Source organism: Momordica charantia (genome assembly GCF_013281855.1).
Source record: "Momordica charantia cultivar OHB3-1 chromosome 3 unlocalized genomic scaffold, Mcharantia_2.0 BLBB01000003.1, whole genome shotgun sequence".
Classification (NCBI taxonomy): Eukaryota; Viridiplantae; Streptophyta; class Magnoliopsida; order Cucurbitales; family Cucurbitaceae; genus Momordica; species Momordica charantia.
The window spans coordinates 13,801,421-13,816,712 of NW_028275161.1; the positions used below are offsets into that span (position 1 = coordinate 13,801,421).

General features: G+C 36.3%; 2 protein-coding genes across 7 annotated transcripts in view; one reads left to right on the top strand and one right to left on the bottom strand.

Moving 5' to 3' along the window:
• Positions 1–4,030: 4,030 nt before the first annotated feature.
• LOC111024542 (Tetratricopeptide repeat (TPR)-like superfamily protein) lies at positions 4,031–8,841 on the top strand. 4 transcript variants are annotated; one of them, XM_022302246.2, is made up of 3 exons: positions 4,031–6,001; positions 6,165–6,433; positions 8,636–8,841. In XM_022302246.2, exon 1 carries the CDS (start codon positions 4,329–4,331, stop codon positions 5,598–5,600), a length of 1,272 nt encoding a protein of 423 aa, XP_022157938.1. In that variant the 5' UTR covers positions 4,031–4,328; the 3' UTR covers positions 5,601–6,001; positions 6,165–6,433; positions 8,636–8,841. The 4 variants fall into 4 exon arrangements, with proteins under 4 accessions (XP_022157938.1, XP_022157936.1, XP_022157935.1 ...); XM_022302244.2 differs by lacking the exon at positions 8,636–8,841 and adding an exon at positions 7,264–8,471; XM_022302243.2 differs by lacking the exon at positions 8,636–8,841 and having other exon boundaries at positions 4,031–5,789; positions 5,888–6,001; positions 6,165–6,803.
• A 1,144-nt stretch (positions 8,842–9,985) lies between these two features.
• The window catches only part of RNL (RNAligase), a 52,473-nt gene continuing 47,166 nt past the window's right edge, over positions 9,986–15,292 (bottom strand). For all 3 annotated transcript variants that reach the window (XM_088121315.1, XM_088121314.1, XM_022302236.2), the window contains 8 exons: positions 13,867–13,927; positions 13,171–13,247; positions 12,992–13,063; positions 12,836–12,912; positions 12,556–12,636; positions 11,835–11,937; positions 11,292–11,450; positions 9,986–10,735 (listed from right to left, as the gene is read on the bottom strand). In XM_088121315.1, coding sequence (XP_087977441.1) covers positions 10,343–10,735; positions 11,292–11,450; positions 11,835–11,937; positions 12,556–12,636; positions 12,836–12,912; positions 12,992–13,063; positions 13,171–13,247; positions 13,867–13,927 — 1,023 coding nt within the window. In that variant the 3' untranslated portion in view covers positions 9,986–10,342. The remainder of the gene's footprint in view (positions 10,736–11,291; positions 11,451–11,834; positions 11,938–12,555; positions 12,637–12,835; positions 12,913–12,991; positions 13,064–13,170; positions 13,248–13,866; positions 13,928–15,292) is intronic.

A 15,292-nucleotide genomic window follows, 5' to 3' on the forward strand; every position in this document is an offset into this window, starting at 1 on the left:
GCCTAACGCACCTTCCCAATATCGTCTAGATATTCCTGTACACCGGGGTATGTGATTACGCTTGTTTACATGCGTAAAAAGAAGGTTTTAGATGCTGTTTTTACAATGTTTCAGCTTTGTTTCGGATTTTTCTCGATCGTTTGAGTTCCAATTCATGCAAAATTCATATATTATGGTTTGTGGTTGGCTTATATTGTATTTATGACATTTTAGGACCATTTGGGAGTGCAAATTAATCAAAAGAAGCAAAAGGACGAAAAAAGCATCATGGGAGGCGCCAGGCGCCTGGGAAGCCTGCAGAAAAACTGGTTTTCTTCCAACTTTGCCCTTAATGAAACGCGTCTTCCAATGCGTTTTGGTGGTTCCAACCGATGCATACGTGTAGAAGAAGTGTTCCACTATCAGTTTGAGCACGATTTGGTCAGTCAAAAGAGTTGGAAATGGGTGATTCACCATCGTTTTAGGACCTACCTAACCAATTCTGCACAGCTATAAATTCCAGCAACTTCTCCACCAAAATCATCAAGCCTTGCTTCCTTCTCTTGATCATTTTTAGTGTTTCTTTGTTGCTTTCTAAGTACTTTTGAGTTGCTTTCATTAGTTGCTTTTGGTTTTTAAATCCCGAGTACTTTACATTCCTTTATTGAGCTTGTTTTGTTTCCAATTGTACTTAGTCATTTTCTACTTATTCAAATATATAAAAATCTAGCACTTTGCTTATTCTCTCTTTGCCTTTACTTTATTTTTAGTTAAGAGAGTTGTGTTTTTGGAGGAAAGAGCACGTGACACTCCCCCTTGCTTGAAAGAGAAGGGCGAAGCTCTCAATCCCGATAAAAACTCTCCGTTAGTTAACTTTTGTTTTTCACACATGCATTCCACATTCAACCATTTTACTTGCTGTATTTTCTTCAATATGTCTTTCTAAATTCCCGTCTCTAGCCCGGTTATGGATAGTTAGCCTTTTATGTCTAAAAAGGGTTGCTAAGAAGTAGTGTTTTTGCTTTCCATTCATTGCTCAACATGTTTTCCCAAAAAGTTAGGATTTAGAGAAGGCCACTGCAAGTCTTAACAAGTCAATACTGAAAAGGTTGCTTATTTGCATTGTTGAGTGGTTAAACCGAGGAGAGGAGCGCCTTAGACATAAGGGTTCCGCTTAAGTAGCCTAGACATAGGACCTTAACCCGAGGTTGCGACTATTTCCATCCTAAAACTAAGATATATCTCATAATAGACATATTAGGGAATGTCTTAGGACTTTGAACTTGCTTAGACATAAGTCAAGTGAGAAGCGTAGTCGTTGGTTTCTAAAGTAAAATGCATATTGTCCTTAGCATGTCCTTGATTCTTTGTTGGCTAACTTGAAGTAGTTCGGGCTAGGTTTTATCATTCTAAGTCCAAATCCCAAATCCAAACCATTATTTGTGACCACTTCCCATTTTACAAGAATCACTCATTCCAACATTCACTATTCTTTAAAACTTTAGAGTTTGGAAATTGTTTAGAAGTCCTTGAGGATCGATACTTGGATACTCCATCCATTTTATATTACTCTGACAGGTGTGCGCTTGCATCTATATAATTGTTACCACGCTTAGCGCGTGCGTTCAGCATAAACGCCCAGTCAAGTTTTTGGCGCCGTTGCCGGGGACTTTAGTTTTAATTGCCTTGCAAATGGTTTGATGTCTATCAGAAACGAAAACCAAATTATCCACTCCGGCGAGTGCACGTTTTATTTGAGTCATAAACCACACCCATGATGCTACCGTCTCACCGTCGACAATCGCAAATGCTACTGGGTAAATCTGGTTATTCGTATCGACACCACAAGCTGATAATAATACCCCTATGAACTTCCCCTTTAGGTGGGCCCCGTCAACAACCAACACTGGTCTAATACAACCCAGAAAACCTCGAATCGATTGACCCAATGTCATAAATACATATTTGAAATATTTGCCACCTTCTAGTTCTAATTCGAAAATAGTACCTAGGTTCATGATTTTCAAAGCTTCACCATAAGTTGGAAGTAGACCATATGACCATGCTGGATCACCTCCAATAAGCCGGAGTGCTTCTTCACTAGAACGTCATGCTCTATCATAACTTAAAAATTGACACCATACTCCTTCCTCATGTCTTGTATAATGTCCTTCGGTACGTGCGGGAGACGTCTGTGAACTTCTCCTGCACAAGATGTCCTACCACCCAACTTTTGGCTTGCCTATGATCATATTTTAAAGCCCCACCATAGCACGTATGGGCAGTACACTATTTTTTTTATCTTAAACAAAGTGCATTCCTTTAGCTTGGTAGCTCGAAGTCTTCACGTGTAATCAGCATGAACGCACCGCAATATATATAGCTCCAGCGTCGACTTTTTTACTTTAAACTGAAAATTCTTCTGTATTGCAACTAAATGCATTTTCAAACTCAACTCCTTCTTATTATCAAATACATCGCCCTCATTAACATCATTTGTCCCAGAAGACTGTACTATGAGTTGCAATTTCTCATCATTAGGGTGTCCTATGAGACCATTACATCCCAGTGGCCGGATCACTTCTTCATCCCTGCGAATCTCAGTGTGCACCTATTCCACATTAGGCTCAAGCTCATCATCAAGTGCATCGTCATGCTCTTCGTTCCCATATTCTGCTTGAGAGTGTCCTTCTTCAGACTCTGCCAACGGGTCATATGATTCACCACTTTCATCTTTGTTATCATTCCATACTCCCAACACATCCCAATCACACACCCTATCATCTCCCAGATTACATGGAACAACATCTGACCCCAATGGTGTTAAACCGTCTACATCATGACCTATATGCCTGTAGGAGGGTTGTGGCTATTGGGAAGAAGAGGGGTTCGATGATGAGGAAGGAAATGAGACTATAGGATATGTGGGTCTCTGGAATAGGGGAATACAAGCTGTAGACATAGGAATCGAGGACACGTTTTGGCCTACATGATATGGGAAAGAAGGCATGTACGTTTCATTCCCATGTACCTGCTTTGGCACATTAGATATATATATAGGCAATTCAGATACATCCTCACCAGTAAAAAAAAAACGCAAGTCATCGTCATCAGTTATTTCCATCACACAAACTTTGGTTTTAAAATGATGCATGCGTCTAATTATAATATCAAACTGTAGGGGGTTAATGTTACTCAATCTATACACGTGACCTAGAAATTCTCTGTACGTGATTGTACTATCCACTGTCAATCCCTTCATACGACCGCCGACATAATCTTTTTCACTATCATTCCATTCTCCACCAAATGTTATGAAAACACGAGACATCCGACAAATAGATAAAACTAAGTGAGATAGGAAAATCGATCATTCAAAAATAAAATATCAAAAATTAAGAAAAAAAATAAATGTCTCGGATGAATCTTGGACCAGTCTTGGTCCGAGACATGTCCAGGACAAATCTCGAAGCAAGACTGATCCAAGACATGTCCCGAACTAAATATGCTTCGAGATTAGTCCAGGACATGTCTCGAACCAAGACAGGTCCGAGATATATCCGAGACAGTCCCGATACGTGATGCATCGAGATTGTTTACATTCAATCCCGGACAAGGTATAGATCCGAGATTGAAGTAATTACAACAATCTGATTTTTTTTCCTTGTCAACAACAAAATCTAGTAGTTGAACCCATTAACGGGAAAATATTTCAATAAAGTTCAACAATTATAGAGTACAAAAGTTTGTGTAAAGGTAACATAGCTAGCTTTCATAAGTGAAATTGTGGGGAAAATGATTTTGGATAGTGTGGGGACAAAGATCAAACACGTTGATGCTTTGAGCGGATTTTGAAAACGTGATCTGTGAGTTTTAGATAATGTAAAATATTAACAAATTCAAATATATGTAAAATATGAGTTTACAGTTTGGTGAAATGGTTAGGTGGAAATCATAAATGCACATTTATTAAAGTAAATTCGTCTTTTCCCATGAATAAAATATTTAAGGGATTATAAATAAGAGGTGGAGGGGTCACAAATTAGATTTTTTGAAAATGTGATCATTTCAATCATCGAAGGGATTACAAATTCAAATTCTCCGATCCTTCGACCCAAAAATCCGGGGTGACAAATTCAAATTCCCCAATCCTTCGACCCAAAAATCCAATTTCTGAGAGGGCGGTCTGCTCGTAAAAACGGCGGTAGACAGTCACTGTATTCTGTTTCTTCTCTTCTTCTCTACCAAAAAATCGCAGCAACATCTTCAGAAATCTGAATCATTTCTCAAACTTCAATATCCTTTGTATTTAGATTTTTCTGTTCTTCGTTTTCCTTGTTTTCAATAATATGAACCTCCTTCGCATTCAGTTCTCAAGGATTTCCATCAACCACCTCCGTAACTCGAATTTATCCAACCCCCATTTCGTTTCTCTCAGAACATTTTCAACCCATTCAAGTTTGTTGAATTCTAATCATGGTAATTGCAGAAGTTTTCTCCTTTTATCTCAAATCCGAAACTGCCCGGTTCCCGTCGTCTCTTTTACAAAATTTCGTTTGAATTTCTTCTCAAGTAGGGCACCTTCAAGATCCTTCAGGAGGAGGGCGAGCAAAAGATTGAAATCCAGCATCAAACCTTCACTGGACGAAACCCTATTTCAGGCGGCAGTTTCCCAAATCCCTCCAAGATTTAGCCCCGAAGAACTCTGTAATGTCATTTCTCTCCAGGAAGATCCCATGGTGTGCTTTGAGCTGTTCAATTGGGCCTCACAGCAGCCTCGGTTCAGACACGATGTTTCCACATATGAGATTACAATTAAGAAGCTGGGTGAGGCCAAAATGTTCGAGGAAATGGATGATGTTGTGAACCAGGTGCTTGCTGTTCCTTCTATTGGTTCTGAGACTCTTTACAATACTATGATTTATTTCTTCACTGAGGCGAGGAAGTTGACTAGAGCTATTAATATATTTAAGCATATGCAGAACAACAGAAACTTGAACTGTAGGCCTTCAATTAGAACCTATAATCTTCTTTTTACTGCATTCTTAAGTCGGGGTCGTAATGCTTATATAAACCATATGTATATGGAGACCATTAGATGTCTGTTCAGGCAAATGGTGAATGATGGGATTGAACCTGACATATTCACTTTGAATTGTATGATTAAGGGGTATGTGCTTTCCTTGCATATCAATGATGCTCTGAGGATTTTTCACCAAATGGGTGTTGTGTATAGCAGCCTCCCAAATTCATTTTCCTATGATTATTTGATTCATGGGTTATGTGCACAAGGACGAACGGATAATGCAAGGGAGTTGTGCAATGAAATGAAGGAAAAGGGGTTCGTCCCGAGTAGTATATCGTATAATTCAATTGTGAATGCTATGGCTCTCAATGGAGAGGTTGAAGAAGCAGTTAATTATTTGTGGGAGATGATTGGTAATAGAAGGTCAGCTGATTTTGTTACGTATAGGACGGTATTAGATGAAATGTGCAGGCAAGGGAGGGTGGGAGAAGCCACAAATTTGTTGAGGGAATTGCAAGAGAAGGATCTTGTGGATGGACATACTTATAGGAAACTTTGCTATGTGCTTGAAGATGACTATGGAAATTTAAATTGATGGCTGGCTGTTGTTGAGGTGGAGTTATGGCACTGTGCGATCTAGGAAGACAGGATCGCGACATTTCACATTAGAACTCAGATGAGGAAGATAGAAAAGCACCCCATTTCGCTCTCTCCACGTCCCTAATTGTAGTTCTCTATCAATTGAAGGTCTAAGACTTACTGCTGTCATTTGCCAACATGAACGGTAATTGACATGTACTCCTTTCTTTGATGTCGGAGGTTCAAATCCCATATCCCCAAGACGTATTGGTGCCATTTACTAAAAACTTCTGATTTATCCAGATGCCTTGCCTCATAAAGCTATAAATTGAGAAGATTGTACTGGAGCGACAGCTGGTGCATATCTATTGTCGCTACACGGCTTATAAATTCTACAGATATTTGTTAATCAGTGGGGTGAGCTTCTTGAAACTTCTTTAATAACTTATAAATCCTTTTATCTTGAACAACTTTAAATTCTAAACAGTACTTGAACTTGAAGCACTTTGACTTAGTTCGTGAATTCAACTGTACTCTGCCGGTGTGATCTCTCATGCCTTCATTTCTATTCATGTTACAGGTGTATTCTCATGTGAAGGAGCCGTCTTTGTGGGAGCTGAGATCCAAAAGGGAGTTAGAGTAGGGCCCTTTAACAAGATATCTTCACCAAAAGAAGCTCGTGATCCCTTTATGGCTTTGTCCCATCAAGTTCAAGGTACTTCTGCACATGGTGGATCCTACGAGTTACTTAGGCGATCGAATGTAGTAGGGTCAGACGGTTGTCTAGTGAGATTTCTCGAGATGCCCGCAAGCTGATCTGAACACTCATGGATATCCAAAAAAACAAAAGTACTTCTGTGAGCTGAGTTCATTTAACATTGATTTTTTTGCTTGAGTAACCAGTAAAGAAAGTCATCCAAGTACAGTTTGTGTCAAGGAACGCTCCTTGCCATGGATTATCCCTGATACTAGTCCAAAGGATAATGCTCGTTTTAGAAACATGTCATTTAAAGGCTGTATGAGGAAAGATTATTTCATTTAGTCTATCTGAATTATGTGGAAGTAATGAAGATTTGCAATAGTTTAGGAAAAATATAGAAACAGGAGAGAATCTATAAGGACTAAAGTTTTACAGATGAATTGTTTTTGAAAACAATAAATTATGTACACCTGATTCCTTGTGACAATAATTTGATTGACATACATAGAGTTCTTGATATTTTTGGCTGGAATAAAATATTAGATTAGATTACATCCTGATTTTACTGGCCACATTAATTGAGACGTAGAAAACTTGGTGAGAAGACATCCAACTTGATGAGAAGTTATTTGACGGGTTGGAACAATGTGGTTGATAGTTCTATACTATTGGTGATATATGAGATAGAAATTAAAATTTATGATTCGACTATGAATTTAATGGCTAGGAGGGGATGGGGTTTGATGTCGTGGTATATGGCCTTTTTTCCAAATCATAAAGACTAGCTTATAGTTATATGACCTTTTTTTCAAGTCATAAAGACTAGCTTATAGTTGTAAGTCTTTTTTATTGTGTAGTAACTACAGGTTACTATTAGTTTGTTAGCTTGCATCCCTCTATAAATAGGGATTATCTTCCTTTAATAAAGATAGATTTGAGATTTCTTACTATTCCTAAGTCTCCATCAAATTGGTATCAGAGCTCCCAAAGAATTTCTGAGCACTCGATGGCAGGAAAGAAACCATAACCAACAAAAAAACAGAGCAGTCAGCCATTCTCACCACGGGCAGTCACCAAACGCTTGCAGTTGGTCGATGGAGAGATCAAGAATTTACAAAGTGATGTAGGTGAGATTAAGCAAATACTGGAGATTATACATCAGCAATTGAAAACGCTGAATACAAATCAGAGTCCAACAAGGAATACTCAACCTCTGCCCCCAAGAATCAACCAAGATGTAAGGGAGGATGATTGACAGAGTCCAACAAGGAATACTCAACCTCTGCACCCAAGAATCAACCAAGATGTAAGGGAGGATGATTGACAGGGTATTCGCATTGCATTCAAGAAAGACCTGCAGAACCTCCAAGATTCCATCAAGAAAGAGGGCAAGATTACAATAGGGGTCCAAGATTGTGTCAAGATTATCGTCATCACCTCCAAGAAGTCAATCACAACCCTTTGTTTCAAAGACGTCAAGATCTTTTGTTGGATTTCTCCAGCGACGAAGAAGAAGATTACTTGGAGATGGATGACAATCGACGGTAATTTCAAAGGAGGCCGAATAGGCACCAAGATGCACCATTTCAAAATGAAAATTTGCCTACCTACCTTCGGCGGCAAAATGGAAATTGAGGGGTTCTTGGAGTGGGTTTGGAATGTGGAAAATTTTTTCTCATACATGAACACACCGGAAGATAAAAAGGTACGCCTCGTTGCTTTTAAACTTAAAGGTGGTGTCTTTGCTTGGTGGGATCAATTAGAGGTCAATCGTCAAAGGTATGGTAAGCGGCCTATTCGGAGTTGGGAACTTATGAAAAGACTAATGAGGTAACGGTTCCTTCCCGTCAATTTTGAACATATTTTATATAATCAATATCAAAATTGCCATCAAGGACTTGTTCAATTGCCGATTATACTGAGGAGTTCCATCGGCTCGGGGCAAGAACCAATCTTTTGGAAAGCCAACAGTATTTGGTAGCTCAGTTTATTGGTGGATTGGGTGATGTGGTTGCACATCCATATTGTTATTGTCTTATGAAATAATTTTTTAAGGATTAACACATTTCTTAGAACCTTAGTGTGCTCTTATTATTGTAGATCTCTTTAGTAAAATTGACATTTGATTCTGTAGAGGAAACCAAATGATACTTACATATTAATCAAATCTACTTTTGTTTTAGAGAAGTTATGCTTTTTGTGTGGAATTCCAAAATCTATTATTAGTTATGGAGATATAAAATGTTGAGTTATTTTTGGAAATGTTTTCTACAAATATGCCACCCATTTGGAATATAGTATAACTTGCACATGTAATGCAGTTGTTCTAACAAATTTATCTAATTTTGTAGATTTGGATTAAGAAGTTAAAATTGTGGCTGAACCAACAAGAAGGGCACATGATGAGGATGTTTAAGTAGCAATAAGCCTAATTACATTAACGAGAAGAATTTGTATTTTATAACATGAAAAATTGAAGTTGAGCTTCATTTGAGGTAATGTATGCATATATACTAGTTCTCGTAGTGTAGTTGATAAAGGTTCTATATTATTTTTACTTGTTGGAAAAATTAGATAAATCCTAATTCATGATTATTCTAGAATAAAATTCATAAATTTCAGAACAATCAAGACCAAAGGTTTAAGTGCAAGAAAACAAAAATCTATAAAGAGATTAAAATTACCTTAAACCATTAGAAAGATTACCATGAATTGAGAAGTTGTGGTATGGGTAATACTCTTTGTTTGATGGAGAACAAGAGGCTCAAGAAACATGGTGTATTGAGGACCATAACTATATATTTATAGGTTAATCGTAGGGTGCAACTGGTTAAAGACATACTGGTTAAAGACATATATCGTTACCAAAAAATCAAAAGTTTGAGTTTTTACTCTTACATATTGTTGAACTAAAAAAGAAACAATGAAAAGATAATTTTATGTAGTAGCGGCAAAGATTTAAGTATTGATGTTGACTATTGTTTTCAAACTCCATAGAACAATTTTTGAACAATTTTTTAGGAGTTAAATCTTCGGAATTGGGATCCTAGTACTTGATAAACCCCTCTCAATTTTATAGCAACGCCAATGAAAATATCGATGGATGCGAAATGTTAGGTTGAATCTATATGAAAATTTGATACCTTTCAATAGAAATAACTCTCCATTTATATTCTCGGCAAAGAATTCTCTGATTATATTTAGTGAGTGGAAATGGAATCAATTCCAAACCTAGGCATTTGTGGCTCAATTTGACTTTAGAAGGTTCCTAATGTATTTGCTGAAAAAAACAGAATTCTAGAAGATAGAAAACATATCTCAGAGATTTCAATAAAGTTTACTACTACGGGAGCTTTTCTAGCCAATTTGTTTTGAAATAATTTCGACACAATTGGTCTATAATCTCATATTTCATTTCAATAATACAAATTAGTTCATTTAAAATATAAATGGGAGAGGTCAAGGCCAAGACAATACGAGTATCATCTTAAACAATGAAATAGTAAGTTATAATTCATAGGTTGCTCGTATGATTAGCCATTTCTTTTGGTGTGAAAAACTAAATCATACATCTATCGATTTCTGCTGCTACATTTAATTTAACTCGATAGATCCATCGAACTCGAACTCGATAATGGCACTGCCCATCCTGGTGTAGATTCTCTTCTCCCAACATTATCTTACAAAGCAACAAACAAAAATGAACAAGAACTACAGGATTTATATATCAAGGCTCATGCCTGTTCATCTAATTTATCAACCATCTAAACTCGAGGGAAAAAATAATCCTCCATCATCTCAAAACTACAAAATGCTCTTTCAAATGTTTTCAAATAAAACCCATATTATTAATAGACAAAATTTCCAATTTAATCATACCGTTACGGGAAGATCAAAGTGGCTATACATCCAACATTTTGTCATAAGAGGACTTTCTACAAAACTTCTTATTACCTGCATCTAAAACCTCAGCAACCAAATTTTATGCCTTGGGAATTTTTCCGTTCCATTTATTTCTGTGTCATATCAACCTGATAATGAAGAGAAATGGAGGAAGGCTAAAAGAATTTCACAGTGCCTGATATGATAGTGGGAGGATTGAGTTCAACAAGAGTTGCTTTTCCCTCTGAAACTAACTGTGGTAATGTGTTGGCCTCTTTTGCTGCAACCCCTTCTCTAGTCCATAATGTTACATGGGGCCACTCATTTTTCGAAACCACTCTTTCATCCTCGACACTGCCGAGGTGGGCTTCAAAGGCAGCCATTTTATCTGAGAAAAGTAGGGCAGTCAACTCAACCGGAACCTCTTTGTTTTGGAAAATACCGTAATCGGCTACAGCTTTAACACCATGGCTTCTCTTGTGTGCGAGTGTGACATGAGCCGCTTTAAGTGTATAATCCTTGTAGTCTTGTTTAAGGAAGGATTCAACATGGGGATTCTTCTTGCCCAACTGTACCATAAACATGGTAAACGTATCGATTCACATAGTGGGATTTGTTCATATGATGAAATTACAGATAAAAAATGCATAACAATTCAAATGATATTTTTAATATGATTTATTGCAACGTTATTGCAGAACATAAACAAATAAAACTGAAAGGGAAGCTGACAGTGATCTAGATATTTGATAATCTCACCATGACCTAATTTACAAACTACATGGAAAAAGACATTAAGAATATGCATGAAAGATTAAATCCACTGTATAACCTATTAGCTTAAGTTTTTGGTTTCAAGATTGGTTCAACTAGGTACCAAAATAAAATTTTTTTGAATCGAACTCTCATTTTCTCTTAATAGTCACTTTGGTCTTAGACTAATTTCCAAACCCAAAGTGAAGGGGAGGGTGAAGATGAAGAATGTTCATAAAAGATTAAATATACTATAACCTATTAGGTTAAGCTTTTGAGTTTAGTAATTAGTTTAGTTTTCGAAGTTAAAAAACCTCTGTGGGCCACCTGGTGGTTTGAGAGTACGAGAGGTTCCTAGACATATTCACTTACAGTGTCAAGAAGATTTTGAATCTCCTGCACAGGAAGACTGACTGCAGCAAACACTATGGTTGCAGACTTCCTCCTCTCTGAAATAGGGGTTTTATAGTCACCCTTCGCAATTTTCTTTAATTGCTCCAACACATCTTGAACAGCAACCTCAAACGGAACCTGAATAATTGACATTGATAGATTTATCAAGGTTTTAATTGAAAAACTATTAACACTATAATTTGCATTTCGCGACATTTTTCTACCTTTGAAAAATAAGCATTGTTTTTATGTTTTGAATCGTCTGTGAAATCTTAATCAAATTTTAACAACCAGAAACATAATTTTTGCTTCCCCCCCCCCCAAAAAAAAAAAAGGTAAAATAGAAACTGATTTTTAAATTTAAGCTTTGTAGTGTTTGAAATTTAGCTGAAATCTCAAATTTTATTAAAAAAACATAAAATAATATAAAATGTTCATTAAAAGCGTCCATAATTACAAACGAAATTGAGTTTGATGCATGGACAAAAAAATGTGGCTTCTTTTAAAGAGAAGAAAATACACCTGAATAGAATTGAGATATTCAGTGTTACCAAACAAAGTTTCTCGCAATTGCTTCTCCCATTTCGCCCATTCTTTTGCATAGGAACCTTTAGTAGAGTCCGCCCTGTAAAAAGTTCCAGAGATATGCATAAGATGTGGCTGATAACAAATCACATTGCAGATCAGCTATTAATGTTTCCATGCTAGAAACATCCCAGCCAAAAAAGTTAAACATTAAAGGCTAAACTAAATATATCAATTGGTCCCTAATATCTTAGGTATTTATCAATTTGATCCTTAATGTTTTAAAATTCTCAATTTTACCCTTAAAGTGTTAAAAAATATCAAATAAGTCCTCTGGTGAAAAAAGCTGTTAAAATTTACTAACAGAAAGCTGATTTGTGATTTGTCATTGAAGGACACATAGGGATGCCACTTGAAGAAATAAATTTTGTTGATGGGTGTGTCATATTTCGCGAATGGGTGAGTTAGGCTTAGTGTGTCAAGTAGTTACATATCCCATTGTTCAAATATGTCAGCAAAACAATAAATTAAGGTTAGATCAACGATTTGAAAACAAAGTTTAACAATTTTTCTAATAGAATGATCTAATTAGTGATACATTTAGGATAAAATTGAAAATTTTAAAAGATTGGGGAACAAATTGAGAAATACTTGAAAAGATGTGGTATATTTAGCCAACATTAGAAGTGACATATATAAATTCGTACAAGCCACCAACCTTCCATGTCTACTAGTATGGAGCTTATACAGACTTAATCCTTCTTCTAAAATAGTCTTCAAATTATCAGGCAAGGGACTCCTGCAGTCCAAAAACACCAAAATATTAGATGCGCCTGCGCGGTAAACCAGACCAACTACAAAACTAGGCATAGAGAAATAATCATAAAAAGTAGGCACAATTAAGACAAAACTAAAGGAATAAACTGCAAAGAGATTATAAAAGATGGGGATGGAGAAGTAATGAAAATAAGACCAGTGCTGAGGATGAGTTATTATACCTATCACATTTCAGCAATGGCATCTTTACCAGAGACCCGAATCGATCAATAAGCTCATCCTCAAATTCTCTGCGACTCTGAAAGCATTGAAGAAAAATAATCAAGATACTAAAAGTGAAACCCAGCATGAAATGAAGTGATGAGAAGTGTTCACACCTTGCCCTCATAAAGGTGATAAAACATTAGTAGGACATAGCCTGCATTAGGAGATGCCTTGTCGAGATTTCCCTTCAGAATTAGAGAGCAATAGGAGAATTATTAGAAAGAGAACAACCTAATCTATAATGATAAACAAGGTATTTTTACAGTTTGAAGTATCAACATTGAGCACATACTGGATGGTTAACTCTTTGCAGCACACGGAACATGAAGACAGCCAGTGCATCAAGAGAGAAGGGGTTACCATCAGTTCCTGCAAATTCAGCAGGTCATAAATGAGAATGAATTATTCTGTGAGCGTGGACGAACAAAAATAACTGTTTCCAGCAAAGGTATATATGATGTCAATAGGCACAATTCTCTTTTAACAGAAAGACATGGCAAGGGAATCAACATACAACAAATTTTCGAATCTACCAATCAAATTCCATGAAAAAACACAATAGCATGGTAAAATGAGTTGGAAGCTGAGTCTTTGCTAGAGGCAGTTGCCATGCTTTCTTCCAGATCCATTCCTGATTTTCTTTACTTTCCTTCATATTCATATCAGTCATGCTTGCCATAATTTCCCTTTATTTCTTTTTCCTCAATGGTTATAGGATCCTTAGGTATCTTCTCTCTTTGCTTTAAGATAGCATCAGTCATGTTCAAGATACATTCCTGATTTTCTCTACTTTCACATCGGTAAATAGCCTGGATTGCTTTAAAAGCACGTTTTTCAGAAAGTCATCCCAAATTGACAAACTCGCCATTAGTATGGTCAATGGACTTGGTGTTGATTAAAACAATTTTCAAGCAATTAAAATAAAAACTTCTCTCAACATATCATAGGACAAGGAACCGAACATTAGAAGCATCCTGATGATAATAACCTTCAGAATCAGGTACAACTGGAACTGCAGAGGCTCTTGTGCTATGACACATATCTTCAATCTGCACAAATTTAGAATTCCTTATAACAAGTCAAAAAACACACTCATCTTCAGAAACTAATACTACGTTTTGGCCTCTCCCTTCACAAAATAGATTGGACCTTTTCCGTAAATAGCCACATAGTATAGCCAATTATTTTCAAAATACAAAATATAGCATAAAATAGGAAACACGGTCATTGTATTTTGTGATTGACATATCCTGTGCTAAACACTCAATTCTATAAGAAAATGAAGTAACTAATGTATTGAAATGTCAAATTGGAAAAATCTCTCATAATTTGTTGTAATCCTTTGGATGAGTTCTCCTTTTTGCAACATTTCATATCATCAATAAAATTATTTCCTATAAAAAAAAAATTGAAAAAAACTGTAACCAAATTATAACATATACCAACTTGAATAGGTTGGATGACTTTTAAATTTCCTCCTAAAAAGGTGACGTTAATTATAATAAAAGCGGCCTATCAATGAAATTTATGAAATAGGTTCACCTTTTTTATTCCAAGGATCAAATTGATGGCAAGAACTAAGGGTCCATCAGGATGTAAATTCTCTCAGACACGTGCCCAACACCTAAAAAAAAGTATTTTATTATTATTATTATTATTATTATTATTATTTTTTTTTTGTAATTTCGGATATGTCCAGACATGTTCGGACATGCCCAAGGACACGGCTGATGACCCAAACATATTTTTCCTTGTGAAGAAAGATTTAAAAAAAATGATGGGCAGGTCTAAACCCTAAAACTCACTCTAAAAGAATTGATTAAGGGAGAGCGAAATGTAATTTATCTCCTTAAAGGAAAATCACACAAAAGAAACTTTGTTGTTGCAGTGGAGCTTTGGTTGAACCTAAACTTCGCTTGATATCTCAAGCAGGGGGAGGAAGAGAGCGCATGAGGGAGGGAGAAAGTCAGAACAGAAATTGCTAGTGGTCGCCTTCAGTAGAAGATTCATCTTAGTACTTCTAGCACTTATCTTCCGAGTGGGATTAGTGGAATTTTTGCTTAGTGGGATTTTTCCAAATCCCATTCTGGTTTATTTTTGTGGGTTGAAAATTTTTCATAGGTACTTCTAGTACTTATCTCCTTAGTGGGATTCGTGAGATTTTACTTCTGGGTGGATTTTTCCAATTACACCAGCATTTTTTAAAAAGGAGAAAATATTTATTCATTTTTTTAAGGTTTATGCACTCCGCAACAGTAACCTTGAGTAGGATCTTCTTTACTTATTGATATTAATATTTGTTTTGGTGGGATAGGATAATATTAAATATATCATATTCATAATACACATATTCTAAAAAAAAATGTGCCCCCAACGTGTCCGTGTCCTACTTTTTAAAAAATTAACATATACCC

Coding starts and splice junctions, on each gene's coding strand:
- LOC111024542 (XM_022302246.2), top strand. CDS start 4,329: ATGAACCTCCTTCGCATTCAGTTCTCAAGGATTTCCATCAACCACCTC.